Source organism: Anser cygnoides, chromosome Z, assembly GCF_040182565.1.
Source record: "Anser cygnoides isolate HZ-2024a breed goose chromosome Z, Taihu_goose_T2T_genome, whole genome shotgun sequence".
NCBI lineage: Eukaryota > Metazoa > Chordata > Aves > Anseriformes > Anatidae > Anser > Anser cygnoides.
In genome coordinates, this window is record NC_089912.1 from 78187722 (window position 1) to 78208411 (window position 20690).

Consider the following 20690-nt stretch of genomic DNA (forward strand, 5'->3'; position numbering starts at 1 on the left):
TGTTCTATAGAGCATACCCTACACCTGCTGCCATACTGTATTTTGGTTACTATTAACTTAACATAGCAGTACGTTGGTTAGATGGCTTATTTACTGAGTATTTAGGAGTGAATTAAAGTAGTTGTACCACAAACAAGTGTTAACCACTACAACTGATGAGAACATAAAAACAACTTTCAAACAAAAATAGGCTTGGATTTCCAGAATGCTCTAGACTATTGCTGAGCAGTAATTAATAATTAACCCTGCTCTATTCATTTCAACAGAGATAGAGAAGTAATAATAGCAACAATAATCTACAGTATATCTTTTATTTTAATCTTCCGCGCACCCTAGTTTAAATTTGAACTGGTGTTCTGTTCCCTCCTGAAACACCTTGTGTGTCTTCTAGATCTAGCTGTTGTAGAATCCAGGATTCTTTGCCTCTTGCACAGAGATGTTTCACTGGTTTTGATGGAAACACTACTGCTATTATTTAATTTTTGCATCACTGAATACTTTTCGTACTGTTTTGTATTAATTACTCTTGGATTATTTAACTCCTTGATGTAGAAATCTCTCTTTAAATCACATTGTGCTTAGGAGTAGATCACTGAATAGGGAGAGGTCACCTCACCTCTGGAAAACTTCAATTTTTCATGAAGTGCCTCACTACCTACCATATATACACTTTAGATCTGAACGCACGTGGTCAGAAGCAATAAAGACAAGTTACTAAGACTACTGCAACTATTATTTTTCACTGAAATACTAGAATAACAACAAAAGAATAACCTATGGATACTATTTTAGATTTTTTTCTCGTAAATAAAAATATTTGACAGTGCCTTTGGAAAGCATGTGAGATCCTTTGATTTACACGTGAGCCAATACTTACTCATCTGTGTGATTTGACAGTCATATTTCACTCATTGAAAACAGTTTCCCTACTAAAGCTGTGCAAAAGTTATTTTCAAAAATTATATATATACTAATTTGAAAGAAAATGGCAAAACAGCTGTCAAAAAAATTCTTCTTATAAAGAAGTGGTTACTATAACAAAACACACAAAAGACTGACATTAATTTTTCTTAACCTTTCTAGCCCTTTGAGTCAAAAGAAAACTAAGCCAACCAACATAAAAATTCGCAGGGCTACTCTGGTGCTTAGTAAGATATTCCACCACACAGTGGAAGGACACTGCCACTCCCAAGGCAGTCTTAAGTTAGCCACTGAAAATAAGATTCTCTCAGAATTTCTTTAGAATTTAATCATCTACTAAGAGTTTTTTTCTGAGCTTTTATATTAAAACAACACAGAAGAACACACAGAGAACAGATACACAAAATGGTCTTTCAAGAGTCTGCCTACAGACGCAAGAATTCATAGAGAAACATCAAAACGAAAGCGAGTCTGTGACTAGTCTTATAACTGGCACTCAAGATGCTATTGACTATTACCTGCCAAATTTCATAATGCCACAGCAATTAAGAACTCTAAGGAAAAAGAGAGATTCATTAGTACCATTAATTCAAAGACACTGAAATAAGCGTGAAATGTAAAGATAAGGTTCCCATATTCACAACTTGCTATGCAGGAACAAGTAAAAAGATAACCATAGAAAAAATGTGTTTGTTGCCATGACTATGCCAACAAATAGCCTTAACCATAGTTTATAATAACAGTTTTTATCCAGTAATACTGAGACTGCATTCAATCTTTTGCCAACACAGCAGAGATACAATACCATCTTTGATATTACTACACTCACATGTATTCTTTTAGATACATGTATTTACTGTGACATAAATTTAGTGTTTCTAAATTATTCCAGAATTGTTGTGTGTTTTTTTTTTTTAAATAAAAGACGTGCTAATTTTAAACTGCAAATTATGCAGAAGAAATTAATTTCACGTCATATAGAAATACTTGCAGAGGAGCTTTCTCATCTTGGATCTGTTTCTGCTTGTAACATTCTTCTGGCCTATTAAAGTTTTATAATTGAGACAATGATAAAAATGCCTATTACAAAAAGCAACAATTATTAACTGCTGTGAAAATAAACTGGCTTGTGTGTAACTTATGGAAAGCAACAAATGGCCAAATAGGGGATGCTGGAACAATGAACATGAGAGGTTTTGTTGCTCACTTTGCGTCTCCGCCTCAAAGAAGATGGTCAACAGAAACTACTAGCACTTCTTAAATAATGTTGTAACTGCACAGTGAATAACTGTCCTGGAGAAAGTTACACTTCTGAGGTTTATAATTATTTCCTGTATATCTTAAAAAGTTAAGCCAAAATCTTAGAGTTCTTAACTTGTATTTTACACAACTTTACATACATGGAAACCCTCTATATTCATTATGCTCCTTCATACTATTTCAGTTGCCAGTGCCAAGTCCTTCTCCTTCTCCTCAGAAGTTCTCTTAAGAGAGGTAAAATTGTTTAAAATTGCCGGAAACCAACATTCCAAACAGCTAACAGGCAGGTTTCAAGTACGGATGGAAAAGTAAATTAAAATGAGAGACAAAACATTGATTCAGTAGGTTCTGCTTGAAAGTATGAAAACCCTTTCCTTCAGAAATACCTGGCAGCCCCCATCATCCACTGCTTCATTCGCTTAGAATTCAATGACAAGCAATATCAGTATTTGCTTAGAAGGAAAACATTATGGACCATACAAACCACTAACAGGTAAGGAAAAGAGAAACCTGAGAGCCAAAAGGGTCAAGCAGGTCATTCAATTGGTGTCTTTTCTTAAACATGAACTACATTTAATTAAAGAAGGATCAGTTTACATCATGAGCAGTGACAGAAGTACAGCCATACTGACTTGAGGCGCACTAGTAGATTGGTTGCCATTGGAAAGGAAGGTTGTACTGTGGTCAAATGCACAAATACATTCTGCCATTTTGACTCCACCAAATTCTCAATGTTAACAGAGAACAATGGGTTGACTAGGATAAAGCTTTCATTGCCTACCAATACCTGATTTAATTTTTGACCATAGCATTGGTCCTAACAAAACCAAAGTTGAGATTCTTCAAGAAACAAATAGCTCTTGCACAGTAATTCTGAAACAGTGTTTCTTCAAAAGCACCACTCACTTAGAGTTTGACACCCAGTTCCAAAACTCCATGTTTAACAGGAACTTCTCTCGTCCTGACCAGCTCTTTACAAAAACTGCTCAGCTGAGGGCCAAGTGAATCTAAGTACATACAACCAAGCATTCATGTAGCCAAAGAAAAAAGTAGACGATGATACGGTTGCATATTCTCTGGACTAAGACTACTGCAGAACACTATCAGACTAATTACCAGTACTATAGAAAAATTAATGACGATGAATTCTTCCCTTTCAATAGCTATTTGTGGTTTTTCTTTCTTTCTGTTTTCCCACGATAAATCCTAATGTTACGGTTTGGAAATAAGCTTGTACCTGAAAATGCTACATTGAGATGCCCTTATGGTGATTTCATCACTGACAACAGTTTTCTCGTACTCTGTAGCTTCAGTCACTATGGAAAAGCTGGGACAGAATCCTACAAAGATTCAAAACTATGCCATCGAAACAGACAGCAAGAGCATGTGCTCATACTCCATCAGGGGAAAAAAAAAAAAAAAACCATTCACCACCACACATTTTTTGAACACGCAATCCTGCAAGAATATAAGGGGGCAGCTGAAGCAGCCAAACTTGATTTACAGTGATACAACAAAATTTAGATGTCATTTGCAAAAACCAAAAATTCCATAACCTGATTCATCCACAGTCACACCAAGATAGATCTTGGTGCATCCTGATCCAAGGCCACAGAAGCATATAAACAAATGCAAGTCTTTTTTTTTTTTTTTTAACTGGGAAAATCTGGGTCCTCATACACCTCAGCACACAAAGATGTGAAAAAAATCTTACACACTGATGCTAAGAAGTTAACAGAATCAACCTCCTCAACTGCTTCTGTCTAAACAGAGTACGGGCATGGGGAAGTGGGATGAAACATCCTGAAACACTCAAGTCCTGAAACATCCAAGACCTGTCAGACTCTAGCAATGTCAACGCTGTAAATCCTCGCTAAGATTAGATAGCTTTCTTTTTGAAATCCCAACTCTAAGAACTTACCAAGAACGAACAAAAGTTGTAGTTATGCCAATTCCACCAGAAGACATCATCTCACTTGAAATACCAGATTCATCACCCAGAGCCTGTAAAAACCTAGAATTTTTTTGGCCTCGAGTGCCTAAATTGTACTGTCAAAATAAACACCACATGTTGCTGCTCCTATTAAACAGGAGAAATCAGACTCCAACACATCCTGCTGCAAAGCAACGCAACAACAAAAATCTGGCAGCAAGACATTGCCAAGTCCCTCAGATCCTTGTTCACAAATGTCTACATTTGATCGCACAGAGTAAAGTAGTGAGCCACGCTGAGATAACTAGAGGAATCTGCACTTTCTTAAATCCTGGCCCTAGACCCCCTGGAAAGCTTAAGTCCTGTTTTCTTACGTAGATTCTCAAAGCATCAAAAAAACAAGCAAACAAAAAATCAACTAGATAGTTTTGTTTTTTTTTTTTGTCCTATGGCTCGATCTGTTCTTCAAAGGCAGAGAAGAGCAGCTGGAGAGAACAACTACAGATGTCACAGAGTAAGGAAAAGGCGGGGAGACCGGTACCGAGCGCAGCAGCCTCACCTCCTGGATCCTCCTGCGGGCCCGCTGCAGCACCTCCTCGTACCCCTTTTGCCGCAGCTCACTCAGGCTCTCGTAGTACTCTTCGGGGTCGTCCGCCTCGGTGAAGAGCACCTGCGAGAGGATCTTCCAGCCGCAGGTGTCCAAGCAGTGGACCAAGTAGACCTGCAGCTTGTAGCAGAGCGCGTCCATCTCCTGCTCGGACAGCTCGGGGGCCCCGAACAGCACCGTCCACATGCCCGAGGGCTCCTCGGGGAAGGCGGGCAGGTAGGGCTCCAGCTCCGAGTTCACCGAGCACAGCTGCTGGTGCACGGCCCGCAGGTCCTGGAAGGAGAAGAGCCCGGCCCAGCTGCACTCCTCCCCCGCCGGCTCCGCGTCGGGAGCGGACGGCTCGGCTGCCTGCAGCGGCGACGGCGGCGGAGACGACGACAGCGAGCCGGCCGCCTCCTCCCTGCCCAGCTCCAGCACTTCGATATCTTCCGCGGCGCCACCCGCCGCCTCCGGGCCCCGCGACGGCCTGCGGGACGGGCCGCCCCGGGCGCGCAGCGGGCTGCGGGCCGGGACGGGGGGGTCGGGGCCGCAGGCCGGGCCCCTGCGCAGCGCCTTGGAGGCGGCAGCGGCGGAGGCTCCGGCCTCGGCCCCGGCGCGCCGCACGTCGCGGGACCCGCTGCGCTGCCGCTGCGCCGTGCGGTTGTGGCAGGTGATGGCGAACTTGCCCTCGATCTCGTTCCAGGCCACGATGAAGACGAACTTGTGCTTCTCGCGCTCCTGGAAGGCGTGAGGCCTCACGGCCACCCAGTCGGCCTCCAGCGTCTCCTCCAGCGCGAAGGCGGACATGGCGCCGCGCGGACCGAGCCCCGTGCCGGGCCGTGTGGTGCCGTGCCGTGCCGTGCCGTGCCGCGCCGCGCCGGGCTGTGCCGCCCCTCAGCCGCCCCCGCTTCTCGCCGGCCGGCAACGGCCGCCCGCAGCCCCGCGCGGCGCCTCACCGCCCACCATCAGCCATCTTAGGGCGGGCGCTCGAGGGGGCCGCTGCGGCGGGGAGGGGGAGGACGACGAGGAGGAGGAGGAAAGATAAAGGGGGAGGGGGGGGTGAGGTGAGGCAGCGTCGCCCGGTGCTGGTGCTGGCGCTGGCGCAGCGCCCGTCCTCCTCCGCCCTCCCTCCCGCCGCGCTGCGCTGCGCTGCCGGCGGACAATGCCCGCCCGCCCCGCCGCCCGCCGCGCAGGTACCCGCCGCGCGTCACGTGGGCAGCGGGCTCTGTTTACAAGCGGCGGCGGCAGCGCTGCGGCAACTCGGCGCCGGCGCCGCCCACCCCGACGGGCCCTTCCGCCATTGGCCGCCGCTCGCCCCGCCCCCCCCGCCCTCTGCCCCGCCCCTCGCGCTCACCCCGGCCCCCTTCCCTCGGACGCGGAGCGCGGGGCATGCCGGGGCGGGCGCGTGCCGGGCCGTTGGCGGCCGTTGGCGGCCGTTGGGGGCCGTTGGGGGCGGGCGCTTCACGGCTCCCCCTCACGGCTCCCCCTCACGGCTCCGTCCATGCCGGTACCGGCCTCAGCAGCTCCCCGGCCCCCCTCCCCCCCGAGCCCTCCCCAGAGCCCTTGGCAGAGGTTTTTTTTTTTTTTTTTCAGTACGGAGCTTGCTTCCTGCTCTTCGCGCTCCACAAAGCGCTTTTTCTACGTGGTTACCGGGAAGGACACGTCGCTTCGCCAGCTTGCTTCGTTCTGACGAGAGATCGAACCGAAGTAGTTCAAAGGCCCTTATCAAGCGTGCCTCGCGGTGTTCCGTGCAGCAGGAGTTTGTGGTTTGGCCGAGAAGGAGCGCAGCAGCTGCAGGGAGACCTGGGGAGGAGGGCATGTTCTGAAATAGCTGTCTTGGGCAATTCTGTGCCTTTAAAAATGAAGTTAACTGATTGCGCCGAGGCACGGCGTTTTGTGCTTGTGTTGGCCTGTCCTACTTAAGAATTGGCAGTGTGGAAACCTCGCGGAGTTTTCCAAGTGTATTGAGGAGCACGTCGAAGGTTACAGGAAGCCAGCACGGACAACTAAAGTCTGAAAGGAATGATTAATCAAATGCAATTTTAAGGCCGACGGTCGGTTTCTTGTTGCCCTTTGGGGTATTCCATTTCACTTTGTGTATAAATGAAAAAAAAAATCTTAATGATAGAGGTCCGAAAATAGTTTAATCAAAAATGAGATAGTATGCATTGGCTCATCTGTGATACTGTTCCTTTGTACATTGAAGAAGCACCAGGGGAATAAAACATTTTCAGTTGAGCTTGCCAGAGAAACAGAGTGAGTCACCGTCACTGCTTTTTTCTAAATTAAGGTATTGACTAGCATCCTGTCCTTAGAGGCTAAAGTATTTGGGGAGAGCCTCTGACAATCCAAACATTCTCAGGTCATTAACTGAGAAACCTCGTGTATTCAGGAGAGTTACATCTCAAATACCAAAAGGCACAGCTGTTAGGAAAAAGAAGGAAATGATGGCGCAGCAGCCAAAGGAAAGGACCATAAACTGGTGTGCTTTGCATCTCGGAGAATAACATTCTCTTCTGTTGCTGTAAATTAAGGCGCAGATCAAAGCACCTGTGAAATTATCTGAAAGATAAGATTATACCCCGTGTAGAAGTGGCTAAGAAAACAAGCAATCAATATGTTGGTGGGGAAACTACAGTTTGATTCTGTTAAGTATTCAGAAGCAAATTTGCAGTGGATGAATGTAAGTAGCAATCCAGTTTTGTCATTAGTAATGCATGAAAGAAAAAATGATGAAGATGCATTTGTATATACCCAGTCTTAAAAGAATTAAACGTGGATTCAAGATTCCTCATCAGCCAAAGGATCAGAGTCCTAGTATGTCAGGTCAGCTACTGCAGAAGCCAAGGTCTTTGAAGCAGTGTTAGCCTGGCTGTTTTCTAATAACGGAGGGACAAACTGGTAGAATTTAAAGGAGATACTAGGTAAGTGTAGCGTGAAAACTGGTATGAAACTTGCTCAGCAACAGTCAAGTTTCTGATTGGCCTCTTCTAATGCAGCAGGAAAGCTATGCCATCAGATCTCAACAGCTATTACATTTTGCCAAAATTGTGCCCTTATGGGAAAAAAAAAGAGCTTGCAAGGTATTAGCAATTTTTCAAGGTCACATTGTCATGGAGCACTGAGTAACCTTCAGAGTAACTTCGGTATTGCAGTACATGCATAACTGTTCATTCATAGCAATATAATAGGGCAGGCTTTTCAGACTATGTTGATTTGTTCATAAAGGTGGTTAAAAGAAATATGTCAATGAACTCCACTGAGTAAAACAGAAAAAAAAATAAAATTCTGAAAGGCTAGTAATGACCTTCCAAACAAGGCTTGTAGTGGAGTGTACTGGTATCCTGGACTACCTTAGAGAGGGGTGTTGCTACCACATTGAGGGACGTGATCCTTCTTCTCTCCTCATCACACTTGGCGATGCCACACTTGGACTGTTGTATCCAGTTCTGTGCTCCTCTGTACAAGAGGGAGGTGGAGTTACTGCAGAGAGTCCAACAAAGAGCCACAAAAATGGTCAGGGGACTGGAGCACCTCTTGTAGGAGGAAAGGCTGGGAGAGCTGGGACAGTTCAGCCTGACAAAGGAGAGGCTCAGGGGAATCTCATCAATGTACATGAATACCTGAAGGGACGGCGCAAAGAGGGCAGAGCCAGGCTCTTTGCTGTGCTGTCCTGGCACTGGGCACCACTGAAACACAAGAGGTTCCTCCTGAGCGTCAGGAAACATGACTTCACTGTGACTGAGCAATGGGATGGGTTGCCCAGAGAGATTGTGGTGTCTCCATTCTTGGACGTATTCAAAAGCCATCTGAGCATGGTCCTGCTTGAGCAGGGGGGGTGCACCAGATGGCCTCTGGAGTTCTCTTCCAGCCTCAACCACTCTGTGACTCTGTACACTAACCAGAGGTGGGTTAGGTAGCACCCAATCACCCTGGCTTGTGGTTGATTTCCACAGTTTAGAAAAGCGAAAAGTGAAACAATTACTGGGGAATGCCTCTGTCGTCTAAGAGAACATGAGCTGCATGGAGAGTTGTGCAGCGCTGCTGCCGAGAAAGTGCTGCAGCACTTCAGTGTGTAGATCACATCGCTAACCTGGAAACTGCACATGGGGGAGGCCGAGTCAACCTCACGAGCAGGGCTGTTGGAAGTAGCAGATACTCAGCCAACAAGCTAGATTATTATGTTTCAAAGAGCCAAAGGTTTCTGAGAGCCACAAGCGCTCTGTTGCTAGTGAGCTGAAATGTAAGCTTGGGAATTTAGTTGATGTCATTTTTATTTTTTTTAAAGAATTGGGTTAAATGCCAGAACTTTTATACAGGGAGTACTTTGAGTCATTGCTATCCCTGGGCAGTCTCCAAGCAGTGATTTTTAATACGATTTTAAGTTAGCAAGCCAGTGACAAATAGTTTTGCAAAGTTGCATGTGTTTATCTGTGATTTTTGTGCCTTGCAATATCATTTACCTGAACCTGTTTATGCTAGTTCTTAGACATGATCTCAGTTCAGGTTCGTGTTGGAAAAACAAGGAAACTACAGAATCCAAATTCAGCACAGAAGGGGACATACTGAATGCTTCTCAGCTGCATTGATTGTAGACTGCCTAGGCAGATCCAGACATAATAAATGCTGAACAGGGCTGGTGATAGGATGATACAATATGGAACTGCTCATACATATTTGTGGATGTGTAGGGTGGGTCGTTAATTGTCTGTCGTAAAAGGTTGGGTCATCTGTGGATTGAACAACCAGAACCACTGCAAAGTGATCTCATAGTGCTGTCTAAATTGTCTTCTGCATGCTGATGTTGTGAACAAGAACAGAAATAATCCTCTAAGTGTTTATACAAACATTCCAGCTAGCGTGTAACTCCTACAGAATGCTTCAGGCTGAAGTGAAGTTACACCCCTCTGAATCTTTGAACACCTTGAATAAACTAGTTCTAGTACAAAGCATTTTTAAGAAAACGAGGTCTCAGCTGAGAAGCCTGATTTGATGTTTGATCAGTTCCAAACTACCGCTATTGTAATATGATTTCTGTCCAAATACAAGACTGTTGTGTTCTTGGTTAACTAGCTGTGCAATTCCTTAAAATAGTTGAGATGAAGTAGAATATTCCTTAGCATGCTTCAGAGTACTGTAGCATTGTGAGTATTGTGAGGTGTCCTGAAATTGCTATTAATTTTTTAATTGCTGTTATTGTGTTAATGCAACTATTGCAGACAAGCATTTTTAAGAGGTTTCTGTTGATAGTGTAATTCAAACTTTAGTGTGGGCAGGCCAAATAGCCATGTCTGTTTGTTGTTAGTGGGAGTCTTTTTCTGGCAAAAGGTTGTGTTTTTTTTAAGAGTATGTCTGTGTGAAGTGTGACTAGAAGCTGACTGCGTGAAAGCGTTATTGACTTTGTGATGGCTTAGGAACACTCTTCCAATAAAACATCCATCAAAAAGCACACTTTCTAGTAATAGTTGTCTCTGCACTTGAAATTCTGAAAGTATCTACCATTTTGATATAAGAGGAGATTTGGGGCAGTTTCCAGGTACAAGGAGTTGTATTGTACAGGAGAAACAATAGAGGTGCAGTGTGTTTGATAAGCCCATCCATTCTGTGTAGGAAAACTGAATACTTTGGATATTTATGCTGGCTCGAAACTGAAAAATTTTCTGCAGCCAGATATTGTTGCAGTTGTAGAACGTGCAATTATTACTGTGTGGTAAGCTTTATGAATATATGATAAGCTGAACATGAAATGGATTCTCTCACTGCTGAGAGGATCCGATACTTTAAATACAAATCAATCTTTCCTTGAAAGGAATCGTTCATAAAAGTCAATCTTTTCTCTTTTAACCAATCAAGGAGATTGATAGTTTATGTAAGTGACAATGGAGAAAAATATGTCAGCAATACTCCAGAATCCCTCCCTGAAAGCTCAGATGATACAAAAACTAAGTTTCCAACTTAGACGTACTATTATAGTGGGAAAATTCCAAGATTAATAAGAATTTTACTAAGTTACTTGAAAGTAATTAGTAGGCTCTGTGGCAAATAAAAAAAGTTTGCAACAAGAGATACAACAGGAGCAGTCCTGTCTTGCAGGCTGGATGAGTTGGGAATGATGGTGCTTGCAGCTCTCTGTAGTGGTTTACAAAGCAATTCTTCAACTTGTTTGTTTACAGAAACCATATTCTGATGGGCTCCACCCAAGTACATGGGAATAGAAAAAATGATCCTGATGACGGAAAGAAAAATTTGTAGTTTTGAGAAAACATTTTTTTTAAGTTGTGTTAAGTGCAAAAATGCAAGAAATATTTCTGCCTTTTTTTTTTTTTTGGTCATATTTGGTATCACATAATTAAACAAAGGGAATTTGTAAATAGCTCCTTAAAAGTCATATTTTCTTTGAGGACCAGAGTGAAAAAGTCCAGTCTATATATTTTGAGAAATAAAGAAAATGCCTGCTTGGCTGTGAATACGGTGTGTCCAGCTGTGCAGCAGTGTACAGGCTGTAGTGGAGTATTGGGTGTTGTTATTCAAGGAAAGAGGAAGCAATATGCTTAGCCACATCCACAATTCACCTCAGTCAATCAAGAACATTTGTAACTAGATAGGGGAAGCCCCAAACCACAGGACAAGCATTGAGTTATAACAGACAAAATACCTACGTGAATCTAAAAAAAAGGAAATCATAGTTCCCATGGCAGTGAATACAGTCCGCCTTCTGATTAATCAGTGCAACATATGACAAGAACACAATTCAGATGTTTTTAATTAGCCTTAGAGTTTCCATCCTTTCTCAGCCTGATAAAGAGATAGATTGACAGACCAACAGCCTGATCTGTCTGCAAGATCATATGAGGTCATTGCTAAAATAATTTGATTATATGGAAAAAGGTTTATCTGAGGAATTCTGGATTGACATTTGGATGAAAAGAGTGGGTTGAAGACTACTTAGCTTTCGATTTAGTGTGTGATCCTGGCACTTCCCATAAACATGTAAGCTGCTGTTCCTTTGCTCTGAGGGAAAAAAAACTTTGAAGACTGGATGAGTCACTCTATTTCCAGTACATTTCCAGGCCATCTGACCCCTGTGAGATTCTGCAGGACTTGTGTCATTACATTGTACACTGGCTGAGATGAGCATAACAGGCTATTGTATGTACAGCCAATGCTGTATTTGGGTCACAAGTGGATGGTAAAATTTCTAAATACCTTCTCTAAAAGGCTAAGAATAGATTAAGTAAAGGGCAAAAATTACTCAGTTATGTGAGGGGTAAATATACCATTTCTAGCGAATACTCAAGAGGTCCTAGCTTGAATCTGATGGATTTCATCTATTAAGGTGTCAAAAATTGCCACTGAGCCAAGAAAGTGCCAGGATTTGTTTGCATTTTCTGTAACTTTCAGAGTTATCACAGCAGACAAGGAATCCTGAGATTTCCAGTCAAAACACCTGAGGGGAGTGACAGGAAATTTGTCTTTTGCTGTCCCGTTAATCCTTACTGCTTTCTTTGTATTGCTTAAGTTTTAGATAAATGTGAATGGCGTAAGTAAAAATACATACAAAAAATGTAAAATTTAATAGAAACACTTTCTAGTTGATGGTAGTTCTGTTCTTGCGTGATTCATGGATAAAAACTCTTGAAAAATAATTGTAAAATATAGTCTAATAATCAAAAATATTCTAAGCACAGTAGTTACTGAATTAAGTTTCTGATTTGTAAACATCACACTGTTAACACTGGAGCACTGTTACTTTTTTTTTTTTTTTCCCAACAAAACATTCTGTTGTTTATCATTCTCTTTCATACAGGTCAGGGAAGACCATGAATACTTATTGATTAGCTTTATTATTCATACTGTCTCAAGAATGCCTAGTGCATTTTGAATCATTTGTTAGCCTCTCCACAGAAACTAGTTCATGTCCAGCTTGTATGTTATCTCCCCACAGTTTCAGCTATACTGTTCTAAATATACAACCTGCTTATGTTAAAGCTGCCTTATAAACATTTGTGCAAGATGTAGTCACAGCCCTGTCTGTGGTGTAAATAGTCTTTGAATAGCAACATCTCAGAAAATCTATACATTCATCTTTGGTCATCGCAATAGCAACAGAGTATGCTAGCGTGTGATGCAGAGTTGGGGCAGAAGGTAAAACACAAGCCAGAATAATGCCAATACCAACAGACTTTGCAGCATAAAACATTTTAGACTTGTATGATGTTTACTAAGCACAGAGTATTTTCCAAGGCATTTTGGAAGTCTGTCTCCTAATAAAACACGAGTCAGCAGGCTAGAGAGACGTTTAAAGTCTTAACAGTTTTTGAGCAGAAATAATTATAGATAGCAGCTACGGTTTGCCAGATATTTGTTCCAGCATTTGGGGATCCAATGAGGTTGGAGACAGTTCAAGAAAGAGAACAGCCTGCTGAGTAAAATAAAATACATACTAGTGAGAAAGTCTTGCAACAAAATTCACCAGAGCACTGTGTAAACACTCTACACAACAGAATAAACTCAGCTTATGGAGTGAAAGGTCACAGCAACACTGCTGATTCTAATGGCAAGCCTGAATCCCAGGTGTCTTCTCCAAAGTTTGTCAGGGTGAGACCCTTACATCTAGGAGATCTTAGGTGTTCTCCTGCCTGCTAAGTAGAAGGCCTGACATTTAGCCTCACTTATGAAACAAGTTCTCATCCCAATTAAACTGTTCTGGAGAAATACTGGGTAGCATGAGCTGCTGTCTGTAGACATAGCTACACCCGAAGCTGCTGCATACTTGAGTCTGATCCAGTTACTCAGTACAGAAGAAACAGATGGTATCTTCATCTGGTTCCGTCTTCAGCTGAATTGCCATGTGATCCCACTGGCAGTGCTGAGAAAGGGAAGCAGTCCTTGTAAAAAGAAGTCCAAATCTTGTGCTGATGGGCCTGCATGCTTCCCAGTGAATGGTTACATCCCCCCTTGAATCCAGATGATCAAATCTGGAAGAGTAGTGAAGTCCAAGAGAGATTTCATACAGAGCAGTAATTTGTAGTTTAAAGGAGAATGAAAAAGGGGAAATGTGTTTTGTTTCTTTTTGTAACGTCACTGGGCATTGCTGTTTGGCAACCCTCTTAAGTTGTCATACTTCAGTGAAACAGCAGAGTTCCTGGATGTGGGATGAGAGAGGTTGTAGTGTTAGAAATAATACACTTTTCTGTATCCAGATAAGTTCAGCATTAGTAGAAAGTGGTTGTTGATCTGATTCTTTGTTACTGTCATGTGACTGGTGATGAATAGCTGGTCTGAAAGCAAATCAGACTTGTAAGAAAACGAGCAGCTTTTATTTTTAGAAATAAATATTTTTCCTCTTAAGCAGTATCTGAAATCCTTTGCACAAAAATTCAGCTTCTGACTGTGGGCCCTTCAGAATGGAAACAGCATCTAAATCATTACTATGTTTATAGGCAGAAATGACACATAGCCTTTTTAATTAAAATCAGAAGGTTGCTTGTGTCAGATTTTATGCAGAAAACTTAACACTAGTATTCTGTAGCCTATTTGATGAGCCTTACTCTTTTCAGTTCTAACATTTATGCCTTAGGCAAACAATTTGTACTATGAGCAATAGAATATTCAAAACTATTTCCTTACGGATTTATGTTCTGTATCCTCAATTCAATACCCTAACTCACCATACACTCCCCCAAGGTGCCACCCCATCTGAGTAAGAATCAGTATGTGCTATGACTTGCCCAAAGCTATGTTAATATAGGTATGCATGTCTTAGTCACTCAGCTGATGCAAAATATAATCTGTGTATATATACGTATAATGACTGATTTATTTATTTTTTTTAAACTTGTGAAAGATTGATTTACCCTTTTGGCACTTCACCAGGTGAACCAGATTGCTTGAGGTCTCATCCAACCAGAATCATTTGGTGCTTCAAGGTAGTTAAAATTAATTTACCTTTGGACATTTAATCTGTCAGAATCATCCAGCTGAATGATTTTGCAATTCAATGCTGGTTTCAAATTTGGCTAAAACTGGCCAGCATTTTCAAATATTGTAAGACATGGAGCAACAGAGGCACAAACTGACTGGTGGTGACTGTGTAATCCTTGCTTTCTCAGATCAGGCTACCACAGCATACTTAGCAATGGGCTGTGGCACTGGCACTTCAGTGTTGCTAGCCCAGGCTCTGCTTTTCATATTACCAAGGTTTACTTTCAGCTTCTGTTCTACAAATCTCATCCATGCCTGGCATTACTGAAAGGAAACTTAGTAAGACTGTGATCACCTGCTAGATTTTAACATGATGTAACATGATGTAACGTTCATAACACAGGCCATTTCTCATAACAGTATTGTATATTTGCTTTAAGACTGCAGTCTTGTTTTCTTTTACAGAGGAACAGGGCATCTGCAGGAGTGGTTTTATTAATGGCTTCTCATGTGCTTGTCATTAATTATCAGCTGACACCTTTTCCAGCCAGTCTTTATTCCTAGAATTGCATCATATGACAAACACATCTTGACATTCTTTGCTGTTGATGCAAGAACTAAAGAGGTCTGAGCTGTCATTGAAGTTCCTGTTGGTAAGTTATTGTCATTGTCCTGTGGCAAATCCCTTCTGCTTAATTGTGCCAAAACTATATTCTGTATATTTATTCCTTTTGGACATATTCTGGTCGTAATAGTTATCAAAAATACAAGATTAACTATTCAAAACAAGGGACAGAGAGATCTTTTGCTAGACAGATATAGCTGGGAGGAAAAAGTATTCAAGTATTGTTATTTGATTTAACATAGCAAGCTTATTTATCCATTAATCCCTCAATTTTTTGCTTATTTAAAATATCACTGATTATTTTGCAATTACCAACTGCATTCTTTTTAGTGCTTCCTGTTTTCTATAAGGCTTTAGAATAGATTGATGGACTTTAATTTGTGTTCCATCCTTTGGTCATTTTCAGCCAAGGTTTTGAATATGTTTAATGATAGAAACCAGTATACTGGAGATTTTCACTTGTGAGTAAGTTATGTCAGCTGTAAGATCCTCTGATTTTATTAGATATGTCAACGAAGTTCAACATTTCAAATAAAAAAATTCCGTTGCCTCATCTTTTGTTTACCCTTGCTACAGAGAGATACTTATCATTTCCTTCTGAGAATGGAGGTGTTTCACTGGCGAGCTTGCTGGTTAACAGGAGAGTCCCCATCTGGTGCCTTTGTTCATCATCCCTTCATTTCAGTTTCCCAAATTTCATTTGGAAATTTCCTGAGGACTCTGAGTACTACCGAGTGTATTTTATAATTTTATATGGCAATGAAAACAATTTTTTGTTTGTTTTTTTTTTTGTTTTGTTTTGTTTAATTGCAGGGTCCTGTTTTTACTTTGAAGAATTGCAAAAGCTTCAATCATCATCTTTCAGTCATCAAAAGTTTAACTTCAGTGTAGGTGATTTATAATTCCTTATTACAGCTATCTGAATGTGAGTCCCCACCGTCCTTCAAATCTGCACTGTTATTATGCTAATATCTTTTAGACAAGTATGTGCTTAACTTCACTACCCTGAATTGTCTCACTGACTTAAACAGAATATCTTCCATTCCAGGTAGTATGGCCAAGATTTCACGTAAGCTATTTGTCTGAACAAGTTTGCAGTCAGAGCAGGCACTAAGAGGCAGAGGAGGGGTTATGGGAAAAGTCAGGTACAAAAAGGGCATAAGTATTGGGGCCACAGTTAGTGGGAAAGTTTCTTTTTGTAAACAGTTATCAAGAGCCTGGCTTGAGTGTGATTTGACCACTGGTTTGAAGTGACCTCTTGAACAGAAATCAAGTTAGGCTATCTGAGTTACATGGGTTCAGACATTGCTATTTTTATTACAGAAACAGTAACCATGTCTGGAAAGGACCTGGACAGATCATGCCAAAGATCCCATTCTCCCAGAACATAATACACTGCCAGATGTCCCTGTCACCTCCTTTCTGAAGTGTCCAAAGATGGAGATTCCTCTTTCTTGTTCAGTGAACTGTTGCAATGGCTAGTTTTCTTTGCAATGGTAAAGTGTTTTCTGGTGTCTAACTTGATTTACCTTCTGCAGTTTCAATATTGGGTGAAGTCCTTTGGCTTTATATTGTCTAGAACTTGTTATATTAGTAAAGAATAACAGATTGGGAATGGATGGATATTTGGAAGCCTGGCTTGCTTAGAGAATCTTTCCAAGATTCAAAGAAATATCAAAGAAATGGACATGCTGCCATGGCTGCTGAGACCAGAAAGGAGAGCCTTCTGAACTGAAATGGGATGACAAATCATTGTTGCAGGCCAGAACCTTGAAGGCAAGAATATGAATGATTTGAACTATAAGAAGGCACTCAGTCCTCATGTTGTCATCGCCAGGAATAGTATGTTTTCTCAGGTATCAGAAAGATTATGTCACCGGGAATAAGCAAAGACTCTGGGGTCTGGCATAAAGGACTGCCTTCCAGCTCAGTAAAGGAATTAGTGTAGCAGCAGCACTTTCCTGGGGGAAGCGGCAATGACTGGAGCTCCTAAGTCAGTAGGGATGAGGAAGTAACCCAAGGAGTGTCAGCTTGTAGCAGTGAGAGGAGAAGCACTAGGAAGAAAATAATGAGGAAACAATGGCACAGTGTTTATGGAGTCATTGGAGGGGGATGGAAAGATGATAGTGACATCCTGTATTAATTAGAAGCTTTAAGCCTGTTTTACTGGAACAAATGAGTCAGGAAGGTCAGAGGTATTTATTTACATGACCCACTGTATAATACTAAGTAGTTAAGGTCTGGCCATTCAGAAACAACCAAATGTATTTCAGCAAATACCCACATCTAAAAAAGCCAAGAAGTTTTAACATTTGTTAGCCACAAAGAAAAGTAAAAAAAGAACAGGGAAAATGGTTGAGTGAGATTTTAACCACATCTCTTACTTCCTTCCTCATAGCTGCAGTAGTGGTTGCTGGTTTTGTTTTGTTTCTTATAAGGGAAGCTGTTGTATTTGGCAGTCTTTTAGCTGGTATTAAAGATGATAGTAACTGCTCTTTTTGGATGAAGAAGAAATTAAGATGATGAGCCAGAGCTGCTGTTATTATTGTTGCAGTAAAAGCCTAAATCTGCCTCTTCAATGACAAATTAAGGCAAGCACCCACAAAAGAATAAAGGGGGGGAAAAAAGGCCAAGTTAGAAAGTGCACCTTCTGTTTCTGCTCCTGATTTTAATTTACAACGTTGTTGCTAGAGGAGACTGACCACAGCACGCAGTAACTCCCAAGATTTGGCTAACCTTTATAAGCACTGAGCTGTTTAAAGGCATTGCTTTCCTCTGCCTCCCTGTTTTAGACTTGCATCAGTGCTGCCGAAAATAGTGATCTGGCCAGCTAAGACATAAGCTGACGGCATAGGGAGAGGAACAGAAACAAGAAGATCTACACTGGGGAAACAAAAGGTCGCAAGTGAAGAGACGTGACAGGAGGAGTGCAAGTTGTCTTTCAGCCCAGCGTTTGCTGAAGCTGGCAGAAGAGGCAGTGTCATGCACGCCTTCCCCTTAGGCACACCTCTTGTCAGGATGTTCCTTAGGGCTGATGAAAGGAGACCCAGTGGTGGGTCTGTTTGTTTGTCACACAGTCCTTGTCCTTTATGGTCCTTGGTGGGTACCTGGAGACCTTTCTAGCTTTAATCTTTTCTTTTATAAATAATACTGTTTTACATCTTGCTGCTTCTGTTCAACACTGATGTTTCCTGGCTGTCTTTTCTCAGTCTGAGCTTCTTTCAGAGCATGTGCCATTGGATATCAGATAATCTGAGATGCTGTTCCTATTACAGTTTGACAGCCATGCATCGCTCTTCAAATACCATAATTTACCATGCTACTGTCTGTGTTTTCCTTAAAGAATGATTGCACTTTTCTATGAGCTGGAATGGATACAGGGTAAACGTTAACTAGCCCTTATTAAGCATTTTCTTCCTTAACTTGGGAGGAAAACCTTATTTTGTAAGGAAAGGTTTGTTTGTTTGCTTTTAAGTTTGTTTGCTTCTTCTTTTTTAGGACCAGATGATCCCAGTGTTCAAAACAGTTGGTCTGGCTGGGCTTCCACATGGCAGGTCAAACCGCTGTGTTTCTCTTCAGCCAGCAGCACACGTTCTCTTAACCTACACTTCATGATATCCTGCCATACAGTCTACTTTGTAGTTCCCATCTTCACCATACAATTTCAAATTAACTCTGCATCTTCTTCATACTGATAGCATTGCATATTTTTTTCATTTGGACAATTTGGGATGTAAGTTTCTGCCTCTCAGCCCAGAAGCTGGGCACATCTTTTTGCTTGCAGGCAAAAGGATTTGAAGGAATCAACAAGATTTAAAGAAAATCAGCGCCTCACCCCCTCCCAACCCCCCTCCCCCCCCAACACCACTTTTTTTTTTTTTTTTTTCTTTTTTGGGTTCAGGAAGAATTAGTTGGCGCCTGGATAAGGAATAAATACTGTTTGGTTTGGTCTTGGAGCACCTTGAAAGAAGCAGTTTCTCCAGTTTAAACACGTGCATCCATTTTACCATCACGAACTTTGTCAGCTTGAGGAGATGCAGCCTGGAAGGAAGTGGGAGGTGCAGCTGCAGAGGGACAGGAAACTGCTGGGTGGGAATCTGAAGTGATGAACTAGTTGCAGACAGACTGATGGCACAGCAGCGCACTGTAAATAACTTTGATGGACTGTCGTCAATGATGCAGGTGTGAGGCAAGTCAAGAAAAAAGGAGGTTGAAAGAATGTGGGGTATACTGTGAGGCAAATGCATTCTTATGATGATGCATCTCAACAGTTGTGAAACACTGAAATCCTTGGGCAGGACACTGTAGGTGTAAAAGATAAGTCAGACATAAAACCTTTCAGAGCACTGGAGCAAGAGGTAAGCAGTTTGATTCATTCCTTCTTACTGTTCTACTTTCTCTGCTTTTATTTCCTTTCTAATTTGATTATTGTTTTCCTCTTTCCTCTCCAACTCCATCACTTGCGTTCTTGTTGTTTGGCCTTCTTTGGATGCCCCAAATAGTTCCTAACTGCACTTTTGGATTAAGAAAACAATTTTTCTTCTACTACATTCTCCTCAGAAAACCTAATTTGACTTAAAACCCTTTTGGTTTATGACAAAAATTTATTGAAATTTTGACCCTAAAATATTTTTTCAAAAACTTCAATTCATTTTCTCCCTTGTGCATGAGTGTATGCATTATAAAGATATTTTATTTTATTACCTTCTTCCCTCTAAAATTATTACAATTTAAATCAAAGCAATAATATTTGTGCCTTTATCTTTGGCTAGCTCTGCTCTGCATACTTTTTACTTCCATTTTCTTTCATTTTGCTATTGGGACTTCTAAATGCAAGTTGTTTCTGATTCCTAGTTACAACTCCCAGTTGCTGTAAGACCTTTTGTAGCCTCTTGATTCTCACGTGGAGGAGGCACCTCTAAAAAAAGGAGCATCATTTACAACTTCTTATAAGGTCTTTCAATAACAATAGGAGGAAAATAATGTTCTGTGTATATTCCAGTATTCAGCAAGTACATAGGTTTGTACCTTAACCAAAGTGGTATATGCAGTACACAGATACCCTGAAATATAATGTAATATGCGAGTCCAGCTGAATCACTACATTATCTCTTCTTTTTTACATCTTCTTTTGTGTGGTAAGGGAAGTCATGAATGTTGTGTAATTGATTTGTAATATATATGTGGTATATTTTCTTTTCCAATATGGTGATTTCATTCAGTAAGAACTTCTACTGTTCTCATTAACATTGTTGGTCTGTGCAGTTTTATTTGCTTTCTAATAGATGAGACAAGGAACAAGCAGGCCAGAGAAAGACATCTGTCTGTCTGCATTCTGGAGGTATTACTTGGCTAGAGAGGGCACTAAGGAGGTTCTCTCTCATCAAAACTGAATTGCAACCCTTTTTTTTTTTTAGACAACAGTTTTATATAAACATAAG

At 41.6% G+C, this 20690-nt stretch overlaps 2 protein-coding genes across 3 annotated transcripts in view; one reads left to right on the top strand and one right to left on the bottom strand.

The window, feature by feature from the left end:
* JMY (junction mediating and regulatory protein, p53 cofactor) overlaps positions 1 to 5770 on the bottom strand; it is a 79330-nt gene extending 73560 nt beyond the window's left edge. For both annotated transcript variants that reach the window (XM_066988488.1, XM_048079532.2), the window contains exon 1: positions 4674 to 5770. In XM_066988488.1, coding sequence (XP_066844589.1) covers positions 4674 to 5507 — 834 coding nt within the window. In that variant the 5' untranslated portion in view covers positions 5508 to 5770. The remainder of the gene's footprint in view (positions 1 to 4673) is intronic.
* A 13551-nt stretch (positions 5771 to 19321) lies between these two features.
* Positions 19322 to 20690, top strand: part of DMGDH (dimethylglycine dehydrogenase) — a 105788-nt gene continuing 104419 nt past the window's right edge. Inside the window, exon 1 of the mRNA XM_066988490.1 lies at positions 19322 to 19607. The gene's annotated coding sequence lies outside the window, so the exon portion shown is untranslated. The remainder of the gene's footprint in view (positions 19608 to 20690) is intronic.